This window comes from Lutra lutra, chromosome 10, assembly GCF_902655055.1.
Source record: "Lutra lutra chromosome 10, mLutLut1.2, whole genome shotgun sequence".
Taxonomy (NCBI): domain Eukaryota; kingdom Metazoa; phylum Chordata; class Mammalia; order Carnivora; family Mustelidae; genus Lutra; species Lutra lutra.
Genome location: NC_062287.1, coordinates 107,549,262 through 107,577,051, shown reverse-complemented (window position 1 = coordinate 107,577,051; position 27,790 = coordinate 107,549,262). Strand labels below are relative to the sequence as shown.

The 27,790-nt window shown below is 53.9% G+C and overlaps 1 protein-coding gene across 4 annotated transcripts; it reads right to left on the bottom strand.

Moving 5' to 3' along the window:
* Nucleotides 1-818: 818 nt before the first annotated feature.
* Nucleotides 819-27,612, bottom strand: CAPN1 (calpain 1). 4 transcript variants are annotated; one of them, XM_047691415.1, is made up of 22 exons: nucleotides 27,589-27,612; nucleotides 25,715-25,982; nucleotides 25,485-25,554; nucleotides 25,087-25,205; nucleotides 23,318-23,451; nucleotides 23,065-23,233; nucleotides 22,181-22,264; nucleotides 21,755-21,840; nucleotides 21,364-21,438; nucleotides 21,070-21,230; nucleotides 7,395-7,573; nucleotides 6,612-6,623; nucleotides 5,669-5,880; nucleotides 5,534-5,573; nucleotides 4,962-5,027; nucleotides 4,811-4,868; nucleotides 3,959-4,023; nucleotides 3,303-3,371; nucleotides 3,006-3,084; nucleotides 2,314-2,430; nucleotides 1,920-1,978; nucleotides 819-1,585 (listed from the first exon to the last, which is right to left on the bottom strand). In XM_047691415.1, exons 2-22 carry the CDS (start codon nucleotides 25,979-25,981, stop codon nucleotides 1,559-1,561), a joined length of 2,148 nt encoding a protein of 715 aa, XP_047547371.1. In that variant the 5' UTR covers nucleotide 25,982; nucleotides 27,589-27,612; the 3' UTR covers nucleotides 819-1,558. The 4 variants fall into 4 exon arrangements, with proteins under 4 accessions (XP_047547371.1, XP_047547372.1, XP_047547370.1 ...); XM_047691416.1 differs by lacking the exon at nucleotides 27,589-27,612 and adding an exon at nucleotides 27,386-27,498; XM_047691414.1 differs by lacking the exon at nucleotides 27,589-27,612 and adding an exon at nucleotides 26,818-26,953.
* Nucleotides 27,613-27,790: the final 178 nt, after the last annotated feature.

Below are 27,790 nucleotides of genomic sequence, written 5' to 3'. Positions count from 1 at the left end.
AACCCCAACACAGAGAACTACGAGGGGTGGGGGGGCATGAGACTGTCCTCCCAGCCCCCCACCTGGCCTCCTCACCAGCCCAGACTCCCAGCAAGTGACAGGCACCACCGCCCCCTGCTGACAGGACGCCAAGGCCCAGGACCAGCTCTAGGACTCCTGGGGGCCAAATGCCGGCTCGGGGGACAGGGGTCCAGGCCCTGAACCAGCCTGTGGCAAGCAGTGCCCGGGACGGCTGCCACTCGGGGCTCTATCTGGGCCTCCCCCAGCTGCCGAGGGCAGCCCCCATCCCCACTGCAGATGCCGTCCTAGTTTGTGGCTTACCCCCACCCCCCTGCTTCCCACTGTCCTCTCTTCTACCCTCACCGCAAGCCACTCTTATCTCTGATAAGAAAAGCTGCAACCCAGAGGGGCTGAGCAGTTTACATAAGCTGCAGGTGTCCGGGTGAAGGAGGCCCTTGTGTTCTGGAAGCTTCCTGGGGGGTCAGGTTTGTGCTCAGTGGGAGTTCGGGTTGCAGCTGGAAACTTCTGGGTGGAGCGTACATGGAGGGCAGGGGTCAGGCCTCTGGGGCTTTGAGGAGGGCGAAGGGGACTAGCATGGGTGGTCAAGGGGACCTCCCCAGTATGGTCTTGCCCCTGCAGCTGGGAGCCCCATCCTCCCCAGCTTCCTAGGTACCTGGGACTCCAGCAGGGGTGAGAGGCCCCAGGAGGAGCCGCAGCGCAGGGGTGGTGGGAGGCCCCGGGCTGTCCCTCCAGCTCCAGGCTTGCTGGTGCCTTTCTGGGCAGCAGCTTGGGGCAGAAATATACTCCGGACACAGGTGTGGGGCCTTTTCCTTTATTGTTTGGGATTTCTCGGCATGGAAATGTGAGATTCCCACCCCACCCCATACCCAGGTGCCTCTGGCACCCCCATTACTGGTACACCAGTCCCTGAAGAGTCCCCGTTAAAGTCACCAATATAAAAAAGGAAGGAGCGGGGGAGGGAGCATCTGCCTACCCCTCAGGCCAGGCGACTCCTGGCTCCCCGGGCAGGGCAGGCCAGGCCACGTTGATGAGGGACACGGGCTTCTGCGCAGGAAGGAGTGGGCCTTCCCAGGCCCAGGAGGAGGCCTCGGCTGGGAAGGGCCCTGCACAGCTGGGCTGTAACTGTGCAGAGCTAGTGGTTCTGTCTGAAGATCTGCAGGTGACACTGGGTGGCGGGGGTAGGGGGTGGCCTCTGGAGTGAGGGGAGAGCACACATTGTCGGGAGGCCTGGGGCTGTCGGCTCCCCCTGGACCCCCATCCTGAGGCAGGGACAAGCGAAAGCTGCCTTCCTTGTTTGGCGACGGGAGGGGCAGACGAGTCCCCCCTGAGCCCACAGCGGGCAAAGGCAGGAAAGGCCACACGGCTCTGCGCAGAGCAGATGAGCCGCGGCAGCTGGGACGTGAAGGACAGGAGGACGAGGCTGCCTCCCGCTCCGAGGAAGGCACTTGCAGCTGGTGTGGCCTGCTGTGGCATGGCGGGAAGGCATGGCTTGGCAGACGAGGGAGAGGAACACGGCAAGGGGGCCTGAGCCCCTGCCTCATGCAAACATGGTCAGCTGTAACCACTGCCAGGGGTGGGGGGTGGAGAGATGGGTCAGGTGGGGACAGCAGAGACGCCAAGTCCAGCCTCCCGCCCCAGAAGCCACTGTCGCTTCACCCACTGAGGGCAGGTGGGAGGGGACCCTCTGGGGGAAGGAAAGCAGAAGAGACCTCCAGGAGCCTCGCCCTCCCTTCCTGCTCCCTTCCCAGGACCCAGACGACCCCACCCCATCCTTCAAGGACTCAGGAGGCCTGGCCTTTGGGGCTGGGTCTGAAGCCCTAGGCTGCTACCCCAGGCAGGTAAGAAAGTTCCCCCAACCCTAAACGCCCTCCCCTGCCACAGCCCAGGGCAGTGCCCACCTTAAACAGATCAAAGGTCACGACACCATCCAGATCCGTGTCCAGAGTTTTAAAAAATCCTATATTCAAAAGAAGATGTTCTGGCACCGAGAACCCAGTAGAACATTCCCGCAAGACCAGGACCCACCCTGCCCCTCATTCCCCATCCCCACAGCACCCCAAGCCCTCACCTGTGCCTGCCGGGAAACAGCTCTTCCTGCTGCCCGAGCCCCCCAGCTGCCAGGTCCCCACTCCCCTAACCTCCCAGCACTCAGCCTGCAGGGTCCCAAGTGCCGTGCCCTTTGCCTCTGGCACACGCCATGGCACGTGTGTCCTATCTCTCCCTATTGCCCTGTCGTTCCCCCACAGCTGACAAGAGAGAGAACCAGAGGCAGGAGCCCGCCGGGGCACTCACGGAACATGGTCTCCAGCCGCACTAGACAGCACACGAAGTTGTCGAAGTCCACGGCCAGGTCTGGCTCCGAGTAGCGGGTGATGATGAGCTCATACAGCTTCTTGTTGAGCTTGAAACCTGGCCCGGGAGAGTGGGTAAGGGCCAGGGAGGCATGGCCTGGCCCGAGGGGACAGGGAGGAGGACTGGAGACAGGGGGCAGGGTGTGCCCTGCAGCTCCAAGGCCTGAAGGCCTCCTGAGTAGGGCGCGCTGCTGGGAGGGGCTGGGCAAGCAAGTGCCAGCCCCAGAGGGAGCAAGGGCCTAACAGCCCCAGGGAATCAGGGGCCAGAGGGCCCAGGGGTCCAGTTTTATTTGTGCAGAAAGCCCTGGCCTCATCCTGACATGCACCTCCCTCACTGGAGGCTCAGGCACCCAGCTCCACCCCTCCCTGGCTGTGCGGCCGCAGGGCAGTCACCTTCCCTCTCTGAGCCCTACTTTCTTCCGCGTACAGTGGAGATAGTAAGAAACCCTCGCCCAGTCAGGCTGCAGCAAGGGCAAAAGGAAATGCTAACAAAGCACTTAGCTCAGTCCCCACAGGATGCCACAACCCATCACCACCACCACCCCAGGGACAAGGACAGTGTGCTAGCCTGCCACCCTGGGTCACCAGTGGGAATCGGCCTGGGGCCATCAGCTTCGGGCACTCTGGCCTTACCCGCAGACTCGATAGCCATCCGCATCTCATAGGCGCTCATGCTGCCCGACTTGTCCAAGTCAAACTTCCGGAAGATGGACTGGAGCGGGGAGCGGAGGGTGAGGGCCGGGCCGAGGGAGGCACCCAGCCCTTCCCGCACCCCCCAGTGTGGGGGCTTGATGAGGGTGCAGGGGAAAGACCTGAAAGGCGGGCCAGGGGCTGGGATCTGGAGAGGTGGCCCCAGGGCGGGCAGAGGCCCAGCCTGGGATCAAGGCCACGGCAGAGGGCAGGCACCAGCAGGGCTGAGGTACCACCCACCAGGTAATTCCGGATTCGGTTCCACAGGATGTTAAACTCCACCAGGCCCAGTTTCCCGTTGCCGTCCCGCTGGGGGCTACTGTTAAGAAGCTTAAACCAGGGGCGCGTGGGACAATCATTCGGGTAAGCGTCTGCCTTCAGCCCAGGTCATGATCTTGGGGTCCAGAGATCGAGCCCCGCATCGGGCTCCCTGCTCAGCAGGGAACCTGCTTCTCCCTCTCCCTCTTCCCTGCTCGTGCACGTGCATGCACCCTCGCTCTCTAATAAGTTTTTTTTTTTAAAAAGGGCAGCTTAAACCAGGCACAGGGTGAGAAGCAACTGGGAAGAAGGGGAGACTGACCTCAAGGTGAGGGGAGATGGAAAGAAGCAGGAACCTGCAAAGCCAGGGGGGTTGGGTTTGGAGGGATACAAAAAGCACCAACTTGAAGGTCACTCAAGGACCTAGACCCTGCTCTATCACTCGCTCAACACAAAGCCTGTGCCTCTGTTTCCCCCTCCCAGGCACCGGGAAGTTGCCCGGGAAAAGAGCTGGTCTGTCCACACTTGACAGGGCTTTGTCCCTTTCTCTGCACTGTTCCCGGGAGAGGTCACAGGGTGTCTCTCTCCCACTTGCTGCCCAACCCAAAGCAGCCTCAGGAAACAGAAGCGAAGGATACGTCCATGAGGTTCACCATGCTGCGGCACGACTCCAGGCTGAAGCCCTTGGTACGCAAGTCCTTGTCTGCAAGAAAACCAGTTCCAACATCTCAACCCCGCGAGCTTCTGCAGCACCGTGCAGGGGTTCCTGGGTGGGACGGGGACCGGGGGAGCACGATTCCTGGCGCCTGGCGTGGAAAGTCTAGCAGAGTGGGTGCGTCAGGTCATTTTTATCATTAGCATGATTTAAAGTACTAGAACAATCAAGCCAGTGTGCCGTCAGCCGTGTCCCTGCCATGGAAGAACCACGAATGAAAGGGAGTCAGCGCCAAACAGAAGTGGGACAGATGCAGTACAAACGTGAGGCCAAGGTGGCCACGGCAGGGCTGGGGTTTGCCACGGGCCCCACAGGGGGGCCAGAGGAGAGGGCTCTGAGCTGAGGGAGCAGTGTGGAAGGAGGTCAGAGGCAGGGACAAAGGGAAGGTCGGGGGTGGCTGCCCTTGGCTGTGCACATGGGGGTGGGAGTGGGGGGATGAAGCCGGCCTCGTTCTGCTCAATGCCACTTGGCCCGGCCCTGGGGTGTATCTTCTTGACGGGGGTGGGCTGCTCCTTCATACTATGGTGCTTGTCAACAGCTCTGCTTCTAGAACAATACTGAGCCTCGGCACTTGGACACAGAGAACAGGGACCGGCCAGATGGTGCAAGGAGCCCGAGAGGAAAGTGGGGTGAGCGGGGCTCGGAAAGGCAGTGGGGGCTTGCCCCGCCCACAAAGACCGAGGACTTGGGTTTGGCTCAACGTGGGAGCAGAAGCCCAGAGTGTGGAGTTCAGAGGAAGCGAGGACCCAGGGCGGAGAGGTGCGGGGACGCTCACGTTTGCTGATGATCCTGTTCAGAATGGTCTGCAGCTCCTTGACGCTGATCTCCATGTCCTGGGGGGGAGACGGAGGATGGCACCACCCACCCTGGGGAAAGGCTGCCCCCCAATTGCCCCAGAGCCCCTCACCCCAGCCCACTCAGCCTACCTCCCCTGCCAGCTGCCTGAAGAGGGTCTTGAAACTCGCGTCAATCTCCTCTTCTGAGAGCACTTGCTGGATGGAGAGCACGGGAGAGCAGGTCAGGGACGAGGCTGGGACCACTCGTCACCACCTGCCCTCCTCATCACGTCTCGGAGCCTCACTCTTCTCACCTGGAAAGTGGGAATCTAGACCCCCCCCCCCACCTACCCAGGGCTCCGTGGCCCAAACTGGACACCCTTCAGATCTGTGATGGGGGGCAAGTTCCCAAACCTCCCTGAACTTGAGTTTCTCACTGAAGGGAAAGAGGGTGATGGCATCCTGACACGGTTGTCATGGAGGAAATGGGGTGACCAAGGAGCTCAGCAAAAACCCGAAAGAGACAAGAGCTCAGGGATCTCGCACCACTATTACCTCAAAAGCCTTTGCAAACTGTCAAGTGCTGGCCCGATGAGGGATCAGGATCCCTCTCACGGCTCTTCACAGGAGCCAAGATACCCAGGTCCCCACAACACACCCAGGGTGAGGGCAGAAGAGGAAGGCACAGGGCGGGGAGTGTGGGGGGTGGGTAGGGCACGTACCTCATCAGGGAGATTGGCCTGGATCTGGTCGTCCAGCTCCCTGCAGGGGTGGGGAGAGAGGGGGTCCAGTCAGGAGGGCGCAGGGAGACCAGAAGCAGGCGGGAAGCAGGCACTGGCGAGAGGCCCTCTACTCACTGGGTCCCGGCGCTCTTCTCCGAGAAGAAGCGCAGCACGAAGTCCCCCTCCTTGTTGGGCTCGAAGGTGGAGGGCACCACCACGTACTCCCCAGGCGGCAGGCAGAAGCGGGTGCTGACCTCCCGCAGGTTGATGAACTGCTCTGAGCGCGCCCGCGACGAGTTCGCCAGGAAGAAGTCCCGCTTCAGGTGCACTGCCGGCTGGCCCACCAGCTGGCGGGAGGCAAGGAGGGGGCGGGGCTGCAAGCTGGCCACGCCCCCCATCCCCCCCCCCCCCCCCCCCCCCGGAGCTGCCCACTGATCCAGACCCTGACAACTCTGACAAATGGTTCCATCTGTTTCCTCATGGGTCAGGCGCAGGCGACAACCCTCCCTACCGCACAGGGCGGCGGCGAGGAGACACTCTGGAGGCACCACTAGGGCACCACTGAAGAAACATTCCCACGATTATTCTCTAAGTCACGCAGCACAGGTACGTTCCAGGGGGTGGGGCCCTCGTTTAAAGCTCACGCCGGCCATGTGAGCTGGTATTCTCGCGCCCATTGAACAGACACTGACACTGAGGCTTGGAACTAAGGCAGTTTGCTCAGGGCTGCAGAGTACTTAGCTAGTCCTAGGCAGCCACAGCCAGGGCTCACTCAGGGGAAACAGCAAGACAGGAAGAGCCTCAGGTGTTGGGGGAGGGCTGGGGGGTGCTCTGAGAGCCAGGGTTCAAATCCAGCTCCCTCACTTGCTACCTGCCCTAGCGCCCAGGACAGCAGTGTCTGCCCCCTGCCCCAGGAGGAGGGAGGAGGGCAGTTAGCGAGCCCTATACCAGTTAGCGAGGTATGAGAAGGTGACTTCTTAACTCTCTACATGCGGGCCATCTTGCTCCCCTCTGGGCACCGTCAGGCCCCCTGTGTTCAGGGGTATGGAAATCCAGGTGATTCCGGTGTCACACCTACCTCCGGAGGGACCTGCCAGAGAGATGGAGGAGTTAAGAGACCTGTGCCTGGCCTGGAGGGGGGCGGGCAGCATTTGCTGGGCAGAGGCCCTGAGTTCTTAAGAATGATGGGTTGAAGACACCAGGAGGCAGAGCCCAGGACCACTAGTGGCCCCAGACCCATCGTCACAGCAGAGTGGGATCACAGGACCTCAGGAAAGGGAGCCTGGTCCTCTTCAGGCAGGAGGCAAGGTTCTCTTCATCTTCAGAACGCCCTTGGCTCTGGGCCTTGGCCTTGGGCCTTGGCTCTGAATCAGAGAACCCAGGACAGACCCCAGGTGGCCAGCAGCCATGTCCCAAAGGCCAGGGACATCAGAGGTCTACTCCAGTCTACGGCCAGGAGCTCTGGGCCTGGGCCATGACTGCAGCCATTCTTTGCCCCTACCACCAAGGTCCAGAAGTTTGTCTTAAACATAAGGGGTGAAGCAGGGCCCTCGCAAGCCAGCCTCTGCTTATATACTTCTAAAACAGGGAGCTCACTACTCCACCAGGACAGCGCACATGCCTACTTCTTTCTGAAGCCGAGCCCAAGTCTGTCCCCTAGAAGCTACCTGCCAGTTGTCAACTAAGCCAAATCCCTCTGCCCAAGAGCAACTTCAGCAGGTGCCTCTGGGGGACAGTGTCCCAGGCCTCCTGCCTGAACGCTATGGCAGTAGGGTCCTCTGGCGCCCCCTGCTGGGACTCGCCGGCAGCGCACCGGGAGGCGGGCTTCCCCGCTGGTTCTGGGCCAACCCCGGGGGCTCACCTCGTAGACCGCGAAGCCAATGGTCTCCATGTCCCGGCCAAAGCGGCGCTCGCGGCGTCGGTGCTTCTGCATGAGGGCGAGCACGAAACTGCAGCCTGACTCGCGACCCCCATAGTCGTCGTCTGCATCATCCGTCTCCTCCAGCCGGATCTTGAACTGGGGATTGACCCAGAAGGTGGCTGCAGGAGGCGGGTGGTCGGCAGGAATCAGGAGAGGAACAGGGCGGAGTGGCCCCTCCGCGTGTCTGTTCACCCACTCATCCAACAAATAGTTCTAAGTGTGCACCGTGTGCCATGTGACAGCCCTGCAGCGGGGACACACACAGTCCCTACCCTCCTAAGCTCGCGTTCCAGGAGGGGAGCAAAGTATGAACAAGTCAGTATAATTGTCAGAACAGTTACAAAAATAAGCTCGCTGGAGGTGGTCAGGCCCGGCATCTCCGGGGAGGTGATAATTGAGAGAGATGGGAAGAAGCCCTGGGAAGACCCTGGGCAGCAGAAGAGAGAACCAAGAGCCCCACACATGAGGGACAGCCAGGGTCTAAGGCAGCATCGGGCTCCAGCGAGTACGGGGGATCCAGAAAGGTGGCAAAGGGGCAGGAGCAGGGTGGGTGGTAAGGAGTGTGGTTTGAATCGAGCAAAAGGACCTCCCCACCCCCAACAGGCTTGCGCCAGGAGGGGCCCGAATGGATTCGGTTGACTGCTGTGTGGACAATGACCTAGGAAAGAAAAAGAGAAAGCAGGGTCTGACAGGAGGCCTCAGAGCTGCAAGGGTGACAAAGAAATTTCTGGCATTTGGTGATTCAGCGGCCCACAGCCCCTAAAACAACCAGGTGATGGATACTATACTCGAAACCGCTTTTTAGACACGAATAAGCCACGGCATTCCCCTCCCCCCCACACAAGGTGACATTAACCAAAATGAGATGCGCTCAAGTGCCGGCCAGGATGTGGAGAGCAGAACCTCTGACAGGGCTGGTGGGGTGCAGAAGGGGGCAGCCACTGAGCAGAACAGTCCGCCAGTTCTTCGAATGGTTAAACACAGAATGACCCTATGACCTTGCACTTCCACTCCAAGGCATGCCCCCAAGTAAGCAAAAACGTACATCCACACAAAAACTTGCATGTGAGTGCTCTTAGTAGCATTATTTATAATACCCAAATGCAGAAATAACCCAATTATCCATCAACCGAGGAAGGGATAGGAAAATTGTGACATAACCAAACGATGGAATATTATTCAGCAACAAAAAAGGAATGGAGCACAGGTGCACACTCTAACATGGGTGAGTGTATGAAGAGGCAAATCCACGCAGACAGACAGTAGGCTGGGTGTTACGTAGGAACGAGGAGGAAGAGGGGCTCAGGAGCGACAGCTATGGGGTGTGTGGTTTCTTTTGGGGGTAAAAAATGTTCTAAGGGAGCCTGGGTGGCTCAGTGGATTAAAGCCTCTGCCTTCGGCTCAGGTCATGATCTCAGGGTCCTGGGATCGAGCCCCGAATCGGGCTTTCTGCTCAGCAGGGAGCCTGCTTTCCTCCTCTCTCTCTGCCTGCCTCTCTGCCTACTTGTGATCTCTGTCAAATAAATAAATCTTAAAAAAAAAAAAAGTTCTAAAATTGATGTGGTGATAGATCTACAATATATGAAAATACACAGTGATTTTTATACTTGAGGTAGGTGAATTGTATCATATGTGAAGTACATCTCAGTAAAGACTTTTTAAAAAATGGACATGAGGTGGGGGACCTGGGTGGCTCAGCAGGTTGTGTGTCTGACTCTGGCTCCGGTCACGGTCTCGCGGTCCTGGGATCAAGTCCCACGTCAGGCTCCCCACTCAGCAGAGAGTCTGCTTGCCCTTCTCCCTCTGCCTCTCCTCCTGCTCATGCTTTGTCTCTCAAATAAATAAACATAATCTTTAAACAAACAAACAAACAAAAAGGACACTAGGAGCCTACAAGGTAAATAACGCCAAAGGACTTCTGTTGACTCCTGGAAACCTTAAGCCCTGGGACAGGAGACCAAATCTAATAGGATGGCACCTGGGCGGCGGCTCAGGTGGTTAAGCTTCGTTAGATCAGGTTGTGATCCCAGAGTCCTGGGATGGAGTCCGGCATCGCTTAGGGCTCCCTGCTCAGCGGGGAGTCTGGTTCTCTGCCCCTCCCCTGGCTCATGCGCTTTCTCTCTCTCCCTCTTGCTCACTCTCTAAGTAAATAAAGAAAATCTTAAAAAAATATCTAATAAGAGATCCTGGTGCTAAAACTGAGACCCTATGAGGAATGCCAACAGTGTTAACAGTGAAAGAAAAACAAACCCCATTGGGAAGAAGGGGGAAAAAATCTCCCGGAGAATTTAGACCCACAAGCCTTCAAGAGAGCTTGCGGTTTTATTTATTTATTTATTTCATTTTAAGATTTTATTTATTTGATAGAGATCACAAGTAGGCAGAGAGGCAGGCAGAGAGAGAGGAAGGGAAGCAGGCTCCCCACTGAACAGAGAGTCCGATGCGGGGCTCGATCCCAGGACCCTGGGACCATGACCTGAGTCGAAGGCAGAGGCTTTAACCCACTGAGCCACCCAGGAGCCCCAAGGTTGGGTTTTACTTCATGCTGCCTGTGAGGTCAAGGAAATCTTAAGGAGAGAATTTGTTTTTGAAAGAGTCCTGGGTTGGCAGCATCCCAGGTGACTGACAGAAACACTGGAGGAACCTAACTTTACCCAAGGACTCAAGACCTCCCACCCATGAACTTGTAGGCCAAATGGGTCAAAAATCTCACAATGCAGGGGCATCTGGGTGGCTCAGTCGGTTAAGCATCTGCCTTTCACTCCGGTCATAATCCGAGGGTCCCGGGATTGAGACCCACATGAGGCTCCTTGCTCAGCAGGGTGTCTGCTTCTCCCACTGCCTGCTGCTCCTCTGCTTATGCTGACAAATAAATAAAATTAAAAAAAAAAAACTCACAAGGAAAGAAGGCATGAGGAGTAAAAACCAGCAGCCACAGTGGACAAAAACCAACCCACCAAGACTTCAGATATTGCCAATAATCAGACACAGAATATAAAAAAGACTAGGCTTATATATTTAAAGAGATAAATGAAAAACTTGAAAATATGAGGAAGAATGAACAGATTTGAAAAAGAGACATCAGAACTTCTAGACATATATTTTTAAACAAAATTAAGTACTTGTTAGAAGGATTAACCAACAGGGGTACCTGGATGGCTCAGTGGGTTAAGCCTCTGCCTTTGGCTCAGGTCATGATCTCAGGGTCCTGGGATCGAGCCCCGCATCGGGCTCTCTGCTCAGTGAGAAGCCTGCTTCCCTCTCTCACTCTGCCTGCCTCTCTGCCTACTTGTGATCTCTGTCTGTAATATAAATAAATAAAATATTTTTTTAAAAAAAGACATTAGAGAATTGAGAATGGAAGGAACGCTCCAGAATGTGACCCAGGGAGATTAGACGGAAAACTGAAGCGATGTTAAGAGACACAGACGACTAAGCGAGAAGTTCCAGCTTACATTAGATTGGAATTCTAAAAGGAAAAAAAACGAAGAGTGTAAGACAGAGCTGCTATTCTAGAAGATCATGACTAAAAATTTTCTAGAATTGTCTGAACACATCAATTTGCAGATGGACAAAGTCCAATGACTCCAAACAGGAATGAAAAGAAATCCACACCTCAGTACATCATGGTGAAATGACAGAATATCAAAGGTAAACAATCTTAAAACAGAAAAGACAAAGCATTGCAGGAGGTGTGGGAGACAGAGTCTGACTCCCAGAGCAACAGAAGCAGAATGAAGAGTAACAACTTCCTTCAATGTGCTGAAAGTCTCACAACCCAGAATTCTGTATTCAGAAAACTGTTGAGAATAAACACCCTATAAGGACATTTTACAGAGCTATTGAGAATGTTTACAGAAGGAGGGAGGAGGAGATGAAGGACAGTAAGAAACACAAAGGGTGTATTTTGGGGAGATGGAAAATGGTCTCAGATGAAAGTTGTGAAAATGGTGAGAAAAAAATTGTTATGTGGATAATCTAATGAATATGGACTATATCAAATAGTGATGATGATGATGATATTTAAGAATTAAATATAAAGATATTAAGAAAAGTGTTTAGAATTAAAATCTAAAAACAGCATATTAAACAAAGGGAGGGGTGAGCCAAGTTAAGTAGTCTAAGGTCTTTGCATCGTTCAGAAGGAGGGTAAAGATATTGATCAACTAACTTCAGAATGTATTGAGAACGTATATCTTCGGGGCTGCCTGAGTGGCTCAGTCGTTAAGCATCTGCCTTAGCTTGGGTCAGGATCCCAGGGTCCTAGGATAGAGCCCCACATTGGGCTCTCTGCTCAGCGGGAAGCCTGCTTCTCCCTCTCCCACTCCCCCTGCTTGTGTTCCCTCTCTCGCTGTGTCTCTTTCTCTGTCAAATATATAAATAAAAAATCTTCCAAAAAAAAAAAAACAAAAAAACAAAACAACGTATATCTTCCAAATTCATAGACTGAAAAGCCAGCAGAGAAAAAGGTTAAAGAATTCAATCCAAAATAAGGCATAACAGGAGGGACAAACAAAATGTGCAGTAAGTCTGCTGAAATAAATACAAAGTTATTAGTAGTCACTGTAACTGTAAGTGGATTAAACTTTCTAATCAAATGGCAAAATTTTTCAGATTATTAAAAAGCCAGCTACAGTCAGTTTACAAGAGATAACAACTAAAACACTGAGCTGTAGAAAAGATCAGACATCACAGAGTATAATGAAACATATCACAAAATTACTAACCAGAAGAAAACTGGAATTGCTATAGTGACATCGAGTGAAATAGACTTAAAACTACAAGATTTGTTACTGAAGGGGGAGCCTGGGTCGCTCAGTCACTAAGCATCTGCTTTCGGCTCAGGTCACAATCCCAGGGTCCAAGGATGGAGCCCCACACTGGGCTCCCTGCTCTGCAGGGAGCCTGCTTCTCCCTCTCCCACTCTCCCTGTTTGTGTTCCCTCTCTTGCTCTCTCTTCTTCTGTCAAACATATAAACAGAATCTTAAAAAAAAAAAAAAAAGTTGTTACCAAAAAAGGTAGCCATTAAATAACAACAAAACAGGTTCAATTCACTAGCAACTTAAAACAATTCTAAGCCTGATGCACCTAATACCATAATGCAGAACATGTAGAGAAAAATAACTGGTAGATATAAAGGGAGAAATCAGCAAAACCATCAGGAGGGTGTTTGATTTTATCCTCCCTCTTCCAGTAATTAACAGATTAAGTTTCATATGGTGAACAATTATGAAGCATTCCCCCTAGCACTCAGAACTGTGTCATGGTCAAGAGAACAGACCGCAGGGCTGCAATCCTGGGTTTGCAGAAGCTCCGCCACTTCTTAGTGACCCACCTTCCTTAACTGTTAAACACGTAATAGTAAAAGTACCTACCTCGTAGGGTCAGTGTGAAAGTTAAGCAAGTTACTGCACTTCAAATACTTAGAGGAATGCTTGGCATATAATACAAAACAGCTAAGTGCTGGCCAGTCTTATTGAGAATGTGGGGACACGGAGGAAAACTCACCACGTGCTGGCCTGTAGAACCAGCTTCTATTTATTTCAAAGCAATGATCTCATACAGATTGTGTTTTCTGACTACAAGGAAATTAAGTGAGAAATCAACAATAAAACAATAATTAGCAGGTTATAACTGGGAGGTTTGGTTATAGACTCAATCTCGTTACAGGCATATTCAGATTTTCTGTTTTCCTTAAGTCAATGTTGGTAGCCTGTCTCTTTCTAGGAACTTGTCCATTTCATCTAGGTTAGCTGATTTGTTGGCACACAATTATTCACAGTATCTCCTTATAATCCATTTATTTCTGTTGGGTTCGTAGTGATGTTCTCTCTTTAATTCCTGATTTTAGTAACTGGAATCTTCTTTTTTCTTGTTTAGTTTGGCTAAAGATTTGCCAATTTTGCTGAGATTTTCAAAGGACTGACTATTGATCTCCCTGATTCTCTATTGTTTCTCTATTCTCTATTTCCTTTCTTTGGACTTTCATCTTTATTATTTCCTTTCTTATGCTTGCTTTGGGTTTAGTTTGCAATTTTACTAGATTCTTAAGGTAGAAGATCAGGTTATTGATCTCAGATCTTTTTTTTTCTAATACAGGCACATAGTGTTTTAATTACTATTCTACATGATTTCTCATTTACATGATCATTTCTTTTTGATAAACTAACTCATTCTATGTGACACTACCTTGACACCAAAGCCAAATAAAGACATCACAAGAAAATCACAGGACATCACTTACAAATATCAAAGTAAAAATCCCCAACAAAATACTAGCAAATCAAATCCAAAGGTATCTTAAAAGGATTAGACCCCATGAAATAGGATTTATCTCAGGAATGAGGGATAGTTCAACATAAGAAAATCAACCAATGTAATATATATACTACATTAACAGAACAAAGGGGGAAAACCTACATGATCATCGTAATTGATATAGAAAAGGCATTTCATGAAGTCCAACACACATTCACGATTAAAAAAAAATTCAGAAAATTGGGCGCCTGAGTGGCTCAGTGGGTTAAGCCGCTGCCTTCGGCTCAGGTCATGATCTCAGGGTCCTGGGATCGAGTCCCGCATCGGGCTCTCTGCTCGGCAGGGAGCCTGCTTCCCTTCCTCTCTCTCTGCCTGCCTCTCTACCTACTTGTGATCTCTGTCTGTCAAATAAATAAATAAAATCTTTTAAAAAAAATTCAGAAAACTAAGAATAGGGGCGCTTGGGTGGTTCAGTCATTAAGCATCTGCCTTGGGCTCAGGTCATGATCCCAGAGTCCTGGGATCCAGCCCCATATCGGGCTTCTTGGTCAGCAGGAAGCCTGCTTCTCCTTCTCCCACTCCCCCTGCTTGTGTCCCTCTCTCACTGTTTCTCTATCAAATAAATAAAATCTTAAAAAAAAAAACAAACCCACTAGGAACAAAATGGCATGTCCTCAATAAGACAAAGAATGTTTATAGAAAAGCTAGTAATATCATACTCAGAGACTGCAACTTTCACCCTAAGATCAGGAACAAGATGTCTGCTTATACCATTGCTATATAACCACGGTATGGGAAGTTCTAGCTAGAGCAATTAGTCAAGGGGGGAAAAAAGGCACTCAAATTGCAAAGGAAAAAAACTATTTCCATTTGCAAATAACATGATCCTGTATATAGAAAAACATGAAGAATCCACAAAAAAGTTACTAGAACTAGTATCAAAGTCAGCAAAGCTGCAGATTACGAAGCTCAAGACACAAAAATCAGTTGTGTTTCCATACACCAGCAATGAACAATTGAAAAAGGAAATTAGTAAAATAATTCCTTTACAACAGTATGCAAAAGAATAAACTACCTAGATATAAATTTAACAAAGGAGCTGAAAAATTTAACACTGAAAATGTCAAAACACTGCTGAAAGAAATTAATGAAAAAATAAAAAGATACCCCAAGTTCATGGATCAGAAAATTAGTATTATTAAAATGTCAACACTATCGGAAGTGATCTGCAGATTCGATGTAATATTTACCAAAATTCCAACATCTTTTTCACAGAAGTGGAAAAGCATTATCCTTAGACTCATATGGAATTATAAAGGGCCCAGAAGTCATAATGATTATGAAAAAAAAGCAAAAGGTAGAAGACTCACACTTCCGGATTTCAAAGCTTACTACAAAGCTACAGTAATTGCTACAGTAACTATAATATTGTGGTACAGGCTTAAGAATGGATATAGAGGGGTGTGTGGGTGGCTCAGTCAGTTAAGCGTCCGACTCCTGATTTTATCTCAGATCATGACCTCAGGGTTGTGAGATCGAGCCCTGAGTTGGGCTCTTTGCTCAGCATGGAGTCTGGGATTCTCTCTCCCTCACACATACTCTCTGAATGAATGAGTAAATGAATGAATAAATGAAATCTTAAAATAAAAAAGGGATATATAGGGGCGCCTGGGTGGCTCAGTGGGTTAAGCCACTGCCTTCGGCTCAGGTCATGATCTCAGGGTCCTGGGATCGAGTCCCGCGTCGGGCTCTCTGCTCAGCGGGGAGACTGCTTCCCTTCCTCTCTCTCTGCCTACTTGTGATCTCTGTCTGTCAAATAAATAAATAAAATCTTTAAAAAAAAAAAAAGGGATATATAAACTAAAAGAAAAGGACTGAGTCCAAAAATAAACCCATATACATAGATGGCCAACTGATTTTTGCCATGGGTGCCAAAACCATTCAATGGGGAAAAAATAGTTTTTTCAACAGATCATGTTGAAACAACTGATTTCCACACGCACACGAATTCAGCTGGGCACCTCTCTCACACCATATATGGTACTACAGTGATCAGTGATCTCTTACACTACTATTGTGCTTATTTGGGGGTACCACAAATTGTACCCACTTAGACAAATGCCATGCGTGTTCTGACTATTCCACCCACCGGCTGTCCCACCTTTCTCCCTCTTCTGGGGCCTCCCTATTCCTGGAGACACAACAATATTAAAATGAGACCAGTGAATAACCCTACAATGGCCTCTGAGTGTTCAAATGAAACAGTCCCATGTCTCCCACTTTTAATCAAAAACTAGAAATGATTAAGCTTAATGAGGAAGATGTGTCAAAAGCCAAAAGGGGCAGAAGGCTAGGCCTCCTGCAGCCAAGTTGTGACTACAAAGGAAAAATTCTTGAAGGCAATGGAAAGGGCTATTCCAGGAGCACCTGGGTGGCTGAGTCGGTTAAGCGTCTGCCTTCGGCTCAGGTCATGATCCCTGGATCCTGGGATTGAGCCCCGCATGGGGCTCCCCACTCAGCGAGGAGTCTCCTTCACCCTCTACCCCTCTCCAGCTCGTGGGCCTGTGTGCATTCTCTTTCTCTCTCAAAATAAATAAAATATTTTAAAAAAATAAAAGCACTATTCCAGTGAACACATGATAAGAAAGTGAGGTAACCTTATCACTGATAAGAAGTTTTAGTGGTCTGGACAAAAGATCAAACCAGCCCCAACATTCCCTAGGTGAAGACCTAATCCAGAGCAAGGTCCTAATTCTCTCCAGTTCCACGAAAGCTGAGTGAGTTAAGGAAGCTGCAGAAGGAAAGTCTGAAGGCACCAGACGTTCGTTCATACATTTGAGAAAAGAAGCCAACTCCGTAACATGAAGGTGCCAGGAGATACAACAAGTAGGAGCGGCAGCAGCAAGTTCCCAGCAGATAAAGCTGAGAGCATGAATGCAGGAAGCTACACTCACCAACAGATTTTCAGTGTAGACAAAGCAGCCTTCAATTGGAGGAAGATGCCATCTGTGACTTTCAGAGCTGGAGAGGAGAAGTCAATGCCTGGTCTCAAGGCTTCAAAGGATAGGCTGACTCTCTCAGTAGGGGCTAACACAGTTGGTAACTTTAAGTTGAAGGCAGTGCTCATTTACTATTCCAAAAATCCTAGGGCTCTTTAGAATTATGCCAAACCTACTCTGTCTGTGCCCTCTAAATTATTAATTTTTTTTTACATGATCTCTACCCCCAACCTGGGGCTCAAACTCACGACTCGGAGATCAAGAGTTGCACGCTCCTCCTACTTAACCAGCCAGGTGCCCCCAGCTGTGCTCTTTAAATGGAATAACAAAGCCTGTGCGGCAGCACATCTGTTCACAACATGATTTACAAACATTTTAAGACCACTGCTGAGATCTCCTGCTCATAAGGTTCCTTTCGAAATATGACAATCCACCTGGTCACCCAAGAACTCTGATGGGGACACACAATGAGATTAATGTTATTTTCATGCCTAGCATAGTACCCATTCTGCAGTTGCCAGATCAAGGAGTAATTTCAAGTCTTTCTGCTTAAGTCTTTCAAGTCTGAATACTTAAGAAATACATTTTGTAAGGAAGACAGTGATTCCTCTGATGGATCTTGGCAAAGTTAACTGAACTCCTTCTAGAGGGGCGCCTGGGTGGCTCCGTCGGTTAAGCATCTACCTTCAGCTCAGGTCATGATCTCAGGGTCCTGGGATCAAGCTCCATGCTGGGCTCCCTCCTCAGCAGGGAGTCTGCTTCTCCCTCTCCCTCTGCCTGCCACTCTCCCTGCTTGTGCTCACTCTTTCTGTCAAATTATTAAAATCTTAAATTAAATTTAATGAAAATGATCAAACTATTTGAATAGCAACTCTAAAAAACATACGTAAGTGGCCGATGAATCCCTGAGAAGACATTCTTACTGACATCATTCATAATTAGGGAAATGCAAACTGTCAATGAGATGCCATTTTATGCCCACAGGGGCAGCTACAGTAAAAAACCTGGTCAATGACAAGTGTTGACAAGCATGTGGAGAAACTGGAACTCCGACAGCGCTGGCGGGAATGCACCATGGTGCTGTCACTTTAGGAAACAGGTGGCAGTTCCTCAGAGTCAAAATGGGGTTACCATGCAACGCAACAATTTCGCTCCTAAGAAGAGACCCAAGGGAACATCTGCTCCCACAAATACAGGTACATGAATGTTCGTGGCAGTACGACTTGTAAGAGCCCCAAACTAGAAACAATCTCAATGTCCAACAACCGATGACTGAATGAGCGTAATGTGGTGTTATACACACCGTGGAGTATTTTTCAGCCATAAAAAAGAAATCTGGGAGCATGCTGCCACAGGGACAGCCTTTGAAAACGTTACGATAAGGGAAAGAAGCCAGGCACGAAAGGCCACACGTTGTATGATCCTATTTACAACAATGCCTAGAAGACAAAGACCTACAGAGACAAAATGTAGAGTAGTGGTTCCCAGGGGCTTAGAGAGAGAGAGGGAGGGAGGGAGTGACTCCTTATGGATACAAGGTTTCTTTGGGGAGTAATGAAAAGGTTCTGGCATTAGATAGTGGTGGTGACGGCCCAACACTGCAGGTATACAAAAAATCACTGGTGCCTGGGTGGCTCAGTCGTTAAGCATCTGCCTTCGGCTCAGGTCATGATCCCAGGGTCCTGGGATCGAGTCCCACATCGGCCTCCCTGCTCAGCGGGAAGCCTGCTTCTCCCCCTCCTCCCAGCTTGTGCTCTAACTATCTCTGTCACTATCTCTCTCTCAAATAAATAAAATCTTTTAAAAAAAAATCATAGTTTAAAAAGTTTGCTGGAGGGGCACCTGGGTGGCTCAGTCAGTTAAGTGTCTGACTCTTGATATCAGCTGAGGTCATGATCTCAGGGTCATGAGATCGAGCCCTATAGGCATGAAGTTTGCTTAAGATTCTGTTCCTGTGCCCCCCCCAACTACTCTCTTGCCCCATGCACTATTGGGGAAAAAAAAAAAAAAGATTGCTGGATACAAAATAAATTTAAAAGGTCAAGTGCATGTTACTGTATTATTTGGGAAACAGAATTTTAAGAGATGCCATTTATAATAGCAACAAAATGATACAGTACCTAGTAATTAATCTCAAAGATATTTAAGTCTTCTAGATGAAAATTATAAAATTTCATTGAAAGACACTAAGAAGACCAAAACAGAGATAGGCCACATTCTTGGATAAGACGACTCAAAGCTGTAAAGATGTCACTTCTCCCCAAATCGATCTATAGTGTCAGCGCAATTCCACGTAAAGTCTCAAAATGATTCTCTGTAAGGCTTAGTAGCTGATTCTAAAATTCATACAAGAGAACAGAGGGCAAGAATAGCTAAGAGAGGGGCGCCTGGGTGGCTCAGCGGGTTAAGCCGCTGCCTTCGGCTCGGGTCATGGTCTCGGGGTCCTGGGATCGAGTCCCGCATCGGGCTCTCTGCTCGGCAGAGAGCCTGCTTCTCTCTCTCTCTCTCTCTCTCTCTCTGCCTGCCTCTCCATCTACTTGTGATCTCTGTCAAATAAATAAATAAAATCTTAAAAAAAAAAAAGAATAGCTAAGAGACTCTTGAAGGCATTTGCCCCGCCCCCAAAGGACTTCGTGCAGATCTCTAGCAATGAAATCAACGTGCTATCCGCAGCAGGGGAAAACCAAGGGATGGAACGGTGAGTCCAGAAGGAGACCCACATGGATATGGAGCGTATCGGATGGAGCATCACCGCAGGGAGAAAAGGAGAGAGTTTTCTTAATAAATGATGCAGGGCACAGCTATTGCCTATTTGAGGAAAAACTGGAACTAGATCCCCACAAGGAGGAAAAAAATGCTTCAAAACAGGGCTATGAGCCATGCTGGGAACACGGAGGACACGGGACATGGGAACAGAGCAGTGGGGCGGGGGGGGTCTGGGTAAGCCAAAGATAGGGGTGGTCTTCCAAAGAGGTCGCACGGTGAGGAAGGAAGCTAGACCACAGTGGGTTAAAAATCTGAACTGGAGGGGCGCCTGGGTGGCTCAGTGGGTTAAGCCGCTGCCTTCAGCTCAGGTCATGATCTCAGGGTCCTGGGATCGAGTCCCGCATCGGGCTCTCTGCTCAGCAGGGAGCCTGCTTCTCTCTCTCTCTCTCTCTCTCTGCCTCTCCATCTACTTGTGATCTCTCTGTCAAATAAATAAATAAAATCTTTAAAAAAAAAATCTGAACTGGAAGCTGGAAAGGAAATGGGGAGTGTAGCAAACGGGAACATTTTGCTTCAAAGGGGAACAGAGCAATGGGTGGGGAAACGCGGTCACGAGAGAGGTGCTCTAAGACAGGGGATTCTCCGTAACAGAGAAGAGGGGCCGGGGTGACGGATGATGGAGCCTAAGGCTTTCAGACACGTGGGAGAACGGGAGCCAGTGCAGGGGCAGGGGTGGCCTCCCATGAGCACGGGCAGTTCTGTCATTGTCACAGTCAAGAGAGCAGTAATGACGGGCATAGGCCAAGACAGGCGGGCCGAACACCAGAGGTGCCCTGCGGGAAGTAGAGGTATCCCTCAAGTGAAGGCTAGGTCCGCAGACGGGAGTAACCGTGGAGGCAGGTCTGAGGGAGTGGAAACGTTCCTAACTGGCAAGGGAATTGGCGGGAACCATGCAAAGTGGTCCTCTGAGGGCCATGGCTGTGAATTTACAGGGAAAATGCTGCCCCCGTTGTGTGATTTTCCCTCCAGTCCCTCTCAGTGGTCCTGCAGCTGATGGAGAGGGTTCAGCTGGGATTCTGCAGGGAAGGGGGAGGAGCAGAGGGAGCCAGGAGCCAGAGTGTCTGCGGGGACAAGATGACCATGGTGACTCTAACTGGTGAGAAGAAAAGGCACAATGACTGGGGAAGGATAGAGCAACAGTGGGCTTCACAGACCAGACGGTTAGATGAGGCTGAGGCCCACGGGAGGAGGGGGCCCAAAGGGTCACAGCAGAGGTCAGGCTGCAAGGTCTGGCCAGGCTCCGGAGGGCCTTCGGGGGGGTGCCTGAACTAAGGCGGAAGAAAGGGTCGCTGCAGGTGCGGATGGGGAGGAATGGAGAGCCCAGGCTGTGGCCCACGTCACCCGCATGGATTCAGAAGCCCAGGGAACAGTAACGGAGGCCCAGGCAGGAAGACAGCAAGCCAGGAGGGAAGGTTCCAGAATGAGGAGTAAAGGATACTCCTCAAGAAAATCTCAGAGGTCAGCACAGCCACGCCATCTCACAAATGAGAAAAACCGAGGCTTGGGGAGGAGACTCGTGGGGAGCAAGGTGAGCGAACTAGGAGGCAGCCGGGCCCCCCGGGGTGCCCCGCAGGCCGCAAGGTCGGGTCACCTGGGTAGTTCCGGCAGCCGCCCGCAGTGCTCCCCCGCCGCCAGGTGCCCTCGTACAGCGTGGTGTTCCACTTGCGGATGGACCGGCTCTTGAGAGCATCAGGCGTCAGGTTGCAGATCTCCAGGCGCGTGAACTCACGCATGAAGTCCCGGAAGGACATCCTGAGGTCCCGGAACAGAGCTGAGCCCCGGTCCACAGCCAGGGCACAGAGGGAGGGGGCAGGTGTGGGGTTCGTGGGGCTCGGGAGCTGGAGCGCAAGCCCCAGAAGGGCCGGACGGGGCGGGGGCCGCTCACCAGAACTCTCCATCCTCCATCTTCACCCGGAGCTGCTCCCGTTCATAAGGGTCCACGCTGTTCCACTCCGAGGAGCTGGGGGGAGAGGGCGCTGCCAGCTGCTGGCAGGACTGACTGGCGGCCTCCGTCCCCGGAGCCCTTCCTCCCTGAGCCCCAGTCAGAAGGCCTCCACGTGGTCCAGCCCAATGTCCCAATTCCAGGGGTTGTCACAGGAGGGCCAGCTCCAAGGATGCTTGCCCTGAACTATGTTGGGATAGTCCCCCAGAACCAGTAACACAGAGATGCCCTCCAAACCAACCCCCAGTCAGTCCTGAGCACAGCCCCAGCACAGACGCTGGCAGCCCCGACCAGCCTCCCCCAACCTCCCTGGCCAGGGTCCGCTGCCCCTCACCCGTCACTCCAGGCTCCCGTCCACTCCACCTCGCCCCAGGGGTTCCGCATCCGGATCAGGCTCACCATCTGGCCCTGGTAGTTCACCTGTTCCCCAGAGCTCCCGTCAGTGCCCTCTTCTGGCAAAGGTCACTTCCCACCCCTTCACCCTCAGGAGCCCTGCTCAGCGCCCAGCACCACAGCAGGGGAAATACAGCCCATTCTCTAGGAATTTACCATAAAGGGAGGCAGCTATACACACAAGCTACCGAAAATCAGGGCAGAGTAAGATAAACATCTCAAGATCACAGTCACGAGACACAAGTAAGATGCTTTGGGAGGTCTAAGAGCCAGCCCCTCCCCCACGCCCTGGTCACAGGCCAAACAGACGAAGGCAAGTGAGAAGGCGGGAACCACCACCAGGGAAGGCCCCCATGTAGGCTGCTACCTGCTTGGCCCCTGTCACAGAGTAGGCGTGGCCCTTCACCAGCTTCTTGAAGGTGACGGCCTCCATGTCCAGAATGCTGGAGATCTGCACAGCAACACCAAGTGTTGTGGTCAGGGGCCAGGTTCCAGGGACCATAGGCACCCCCGTCCCCAGTCAGGAGGTGACCCCCAAGCATCACAGGTCCCAGACATCCCCCATGCACATACGACAGCCACTGAGAGTGGCAGGTGGGGACCCTGACTCTGCCTAACGCCCCCATATACACTGCACCCCTGGAAAGGAAGGGTCACTCCTCCAATGCCACCACTGGTGGGGGGGCCTGGGCAGCCCACTGACACTGCTTTGGCCAGAGCTGGTCAGACCCCGTGTAAACACACACGTGCACACACACACATAGCGTGTGCTCTCCCAGAGCCCCAAGGCCCTCACGTAGAGGGATGCGGTGAGGTGGAGAAGGAGGTGAGGACAGGCTGAGTCAGCGAGGGCTGGGGGAGAAGGGGAGAGCAGGGATGGGGTTAGAGCGGAGGATGCAGTGATGTGGGGGGAGGAGCCTGAGGTCAAGGGTAAGTGGTGAGGACAGAAGAGCAGCAGAGGAGGTGGTGAACAGCACTGGCCGACAGCACCAGGCAGCAGAAGGGCAGGAAAACAGGCTGTCTGTCTGAGGTCTGGGGGACAGGAATGACACCAGCCACGAAGGAGGCAGACAGGACTGAGGTGACGGATGAGGCTGGGTGAGAACCCAGTGATGGGGTGAGGTGATGGGTCTGGAGCCAAGTCTGGGCCCAGGACAAGGGCCCGTGCTGGGCTGGAAAAGGAAACCACTGGAAGAGAAGACAGGTCATGGCGTGGAGGGGCACTCAGGGGTCAAGGCTGGGTGCACTCACGTCAATGGAGCAGCCCAGGAGGGACCCCCGCTCCAGGGCCTTGAGGATGATTTGGTAGAGATCACTGGGTGCCTTGCGCAGCTCATACCACTCGGTGACCCCGCCTGTGAAGTCCTCGAAGCCTTCTGAAGTGCTGCCCCCAGAGAGGGCCTCATAGCTGCCATTCACCCTGCGGGCAGCCCCAGGTCAGCGCTCTGGCAGCAAACAAGGCAGCAAACAGGGTCCCCTGCCATGACCCATGGCCCCTACTCACTTGGCATAGGCCTTCTCAAGCAGGGCACTCCAGAACTCGTTGCCTTGGGCAGAGTGAACAAACACCAGCTTCCCATCCTTCATGGGCAGCAGGTCATCCACGACCACGTCCACCCACTCCCCAAACTGCCACAGCTGGAGAGGACGAGAGCACGATGAGCACCTGAGCCCTACCATTTGCTACCACGCACCCCAGATCTAGGAGCCTGAACGAGGTGGCCTCTCCGAGCCTCAGTTTCCCTGGCCAGAAAAGGGAACAGTGGAGCCTTCTTCAAGGGAAAACAAACCATGCTCACAGAGCTAAAAAGTTTTTAGGGCAGCATTACTGATACTCTGGAAACAGACCAAGGTGCTTTCTCAGGTATGGAGAGGCTGGAAGGCCCTGGGGGCTTAGCTCTCGTGGACCTAGTCCCCTCCCTTCTGCATTCTAGGTCTTATTCTAGGTCATTCTAGGTCCGGATGTGTGTCTGGAGGCGGTGCGTGACAGGATACACATGTAAATGAAGTGTGGATCAAAAAAATGTGGCGTCTAGACCACGAGATGGATGCGGTTCCCGCATTCATGGGTTTGCTTCAGAGATGGCGGGAGAGACAGGCTTCCCAGGGCCAGAGACATCAAGAGCCTTGGGCCAGTGTGCCAGGGAGGTGGGAAGGAGTGCAGAACAGCCTGGCAAGGAGAGGAAGCAGACCCAAGTAGTTAGGAGTTTGGGGCGGGCGTATGGAACAGGTCAATCAAGAGGCCAATCAAGAGGCCAGGGAGGAGCGGATTGGAGGAGGGAGGGAAGGAGGCGGGGCAGCGAGGCCACACTCCTGCAAGCGGGACCCTGCAGGTGCAACCCTAAGCACCTCTGGGCAGGATGGAACAGGGAAAAGGACCCCATGAACAGGCCAGAGGGGAGAGGGCCCCGGAATCCCCAGGGCAGGGTTGGGGCCACTAGGGAGGGAGGGTCTAATCCAGGGTTGATGGGGGTTTCTCTCTCCCAGCATCAGCTGACTGAGAATTCCTTAGTGTGACTTGAGAAATGGGCTCTGTGTGCAAAAAGGGAATGGGGGGGGGGGGGAGAAGGCGGGCCCTGGGTGGCTCAGTGGATTAAGCCTCTGCCTTCGGCTCAGGTCATGACCTCAGGATCCTGGGATCGAGCCCCACATCAGGCTCTCTGCTCAGGAGCGAGCGTACTTTCCCCTCTCCTTCTGCCTGCCTCTCTGCCTACCTGTGATCTCTGTCAAATAAATAAGTAAAATCTTTTAGAAAGGGGGGGGATAGCAGGTTTTAAACAGATTTAATCCCTTCTTTCTTTGCAGGGCTCTGTCAGAGGCTAGAAGCTGCCAAAGTGCAGGAGGAGGTGGGGGAGGGGGGCCACTTGCGCCACCGGTGGGGTTGGCCACCTGTGCTGGTCTGTTTTCCCCCAGGGGAACACTATCCATTCTTCAGATGGGACACTGAGACCCTGTGGAGGAAAAGCATTTGTCCCACAGGAAATACTACAGAGATCTCTCGATTCCTCCGAGCACTTTCCTCCTGATACCCACAACCACACGGGAAAGCCGCCAGCCGAAATACCTGCCTTGCCCAGCCGTTTCACACATGACAGATCTGAGATGGCATCAAGAGGTCAAATTCTTTCTAGAGGGAGGACCGATCCCCGAAGGGTGTGGACTTAAGCTGCCCTAATATCAGAGTGCTGTGAGTCACCGGTCCTCACCTCCTCCAGGGCCTGCTACCCCCTTTGCCCCCACGCCCTGGTCCTAGGTGAATCCGGGGCTCCTCACCTGGAAATGGAAGATGCCGGCATAGCCGTTCTGGAAGCTTTGGCCGTGTGGAACCACTCGATGCAGAAGCGTGTCATTGAGGGTGAGGGAGGCAATGGCAGCCAGGAGCCAACAGTCCCCTGGGATGGGAGGGATCCAATCAGGACTGCTCTGCACATCTGCTCCCCGGGAAGCATGGATGCCATGCCTGGGAGAACCTGGGATTCCCTGGGCGCCATGTCCCTCAACAAAGAGACCCGACCTAGGAATCTAGGCAAACCAGCCCAGCGCTGATAGCCAGAACCTGCCTGAGCTTGCAGGAGGGAGGGAGGGGTTAGGGCAGAGCCGGAAGGAACAGGCAGAGGGAACTACTCTGGAAAAAACACCCAGAACCCCCCCCACCCCCACCAAGGGCCTACCCAGGGCTCCCTGGCAGATGTCTGTGCGGGTGGCTCCATCCACAATGAACTGGGGATTCGAGAGCAGCTCCTGCAAGAGACCCGAGTCCTGTCTCCGGGCCAGCCCCCCCAGAAACTGGAACCCAGCCGCCCCACAGCCCACTCCCCACCAGGGACCTGGAGTCCTAGTCCCACTCCTCACCCAGGACACTGGTAAACGGAGTCCCACCCGGGGAGGGGGTCCCTCTCACCGTGGGACGCTTCCACTTGATGCCATAGGTTTTGGAGGAGTTGGGGCCCAGGTCCTTGTAGCCGAGGCTCTGGGGCACCGGGGGGAAAGCCTCGTCACGAAAGAGGGCCCCACTCTGCAGGCAATGAGCCCGCAGCTGCTCATAGTCTTGGCCCATGTACTTGATGGCGTTTTCATGGCGGCCAAGGCCCAGATCCTTGGCCCGCTGCTTCTGCACTTGAGCAGACACCCCGGTGCAGTACACGGGGGTGATGAGCTCCTCAGCCATCCTGCAGGACAGACCAGCATGCTCAAAACCCAGGCCTTCCCAGAGCTAGAACTAGGGCTCCTGCCTGCCCCTGGCCACCCCTGCTTTTCAAACCTGGGGCTTCCCCACCTCACTGCTCCCCTCACAGAATCCAGGACTCTCTGCCACCTCCTTATGCCCCCAGAAACCAGGAGGGGGGCTGTTCCACCCCTCGGTGCACTGGCCACCCCCTCCCCAACTCTACATAATGCTACCACCTCCCCTTCCTGGACTCCCATTGTCGCGGGCCCGCAGTGCTGGGCTCAGCCGGCCAGGCAGGTGGGGCAAGGCAGAGCCGGGAGATGACACAGGAACCCCTTCCTCAAACAGCCAAGCTCCTAGGCACCGGTCCCTTTACCCGACTGGGAGGCTGAGAACTCCAGGCAGCCAGGGTCCCCCTCCCCAGCGCCCTGAGACGGGCTGGGTGATCCAGGGCTGCCGGGCCTCCGTCCCGACCCCTCCGGCCTTCCCCCAGCCCAGCCCCTGGAGACAGTGGTGAGCGCAGGCTGGGCCGGCTGCCTGGGCTGAGCCGCTTCCCGAGCCGCCGCCCCTGTCCCGGGCACTCAGAAGACCCGGCGCAGGGGGCAGCCCCTCAGCCCGAGAGCAGTGGCCAGAGGTCGGGAAATCCTGGCGCGGCCACCCAGCTCCTTACCTGGGGGAGCAGTGTTTGGGGGACCGCTGCAGTCCCTGCGGCTGCCTTCCCGGGTGGCGGCTCAGGGCAGGGCCCAACCAGGAAGAGCGCTCCTCCCCGCCCTCCTCCCGCGGCCCCTCCGCCCTCCTCTCCCCCTCCCTCCTCCTGCTCCTCCTCGGCCTCCTACCCGGCTTCCCCTCGGCTCCCCCTTATCTCGGCGTCCCCTTCTCCGGCTATCTCTCTCCCGGGGTCTCCCCGCCCCTCCCACCGCCGCCGAGCCCGCGCGAGGACAGATTAGCGAAAGGCACAGCGGTGCCCGGGGAGGGGCCGCTGCGGCCCAGACGGAAGGGCACCGCGGAGGCGGGGGAGGAGAGCGCGGGGGAGGGCAGGGCCGGGGGTATTTTTAACCCGGGGCAGCGGCTCGAGTTGCAGGGCCGGGCCGCCCCACCCCAGGTGGCGCCCCCGGAGGGCATTCCCCGGGGCTCAGCACGCCTCGCCTCCCGCCGCCCCCCGCCCGTCCCGCCGCGCCCCCAGCGCGGGGCCGAGATTGCCTCTGGCAGCGGCGGCCGCTCGGAGGAGGGGCCGGGCTGGCGGCGGGCGCACCCCTGCCGGACGCGGGCCACCCGGCAGCCGGGGCCCCGCCGCAGCCCCGCTCCGCGCCGCCACCCGCTACCCGCCCCCGCGGCCCCAGCTCGGGGCGCCTCCCACCCGGCCCGAGCGGCTCCGAGCGCCCCCCGGCCGGCTCGCGGCGCGACCTTGGGCGAGTCCCGGCCCCTCCCGGCCTCGGTTTCCCGGGTGTGTGCGGCGAGAATGGGACGGAGCCCGGCAATGGCGGGAACCCATCTTCCTTTTGCGCTCGGGGGTTTCTTGAACCCGGAACCGGCGAGAGGTGGGCGTCTCTGCCCGCGCCCCCGAGTCCTCGGCCCACCCACCTGGGAGCGCCCTTGTGCCGCCTTACCCGGAGGGGGCGGCAGAGGCTGCAGGCAGGTCGGCGGGCCCAAGCTAGACCGACAGATCTACCTCCTGCCTCCCGAGCTGTGCTGGGAGAAGTCGGAGAACCCGGAGCCCGAGGGTGGAGGACCGGCGTTCCCCCAGCTCAGGGCTTTTCGCTGACCTCGGGGGCCGGGCCCAGCAGCTGCTGCCGCTCTCCTAGCATGTAT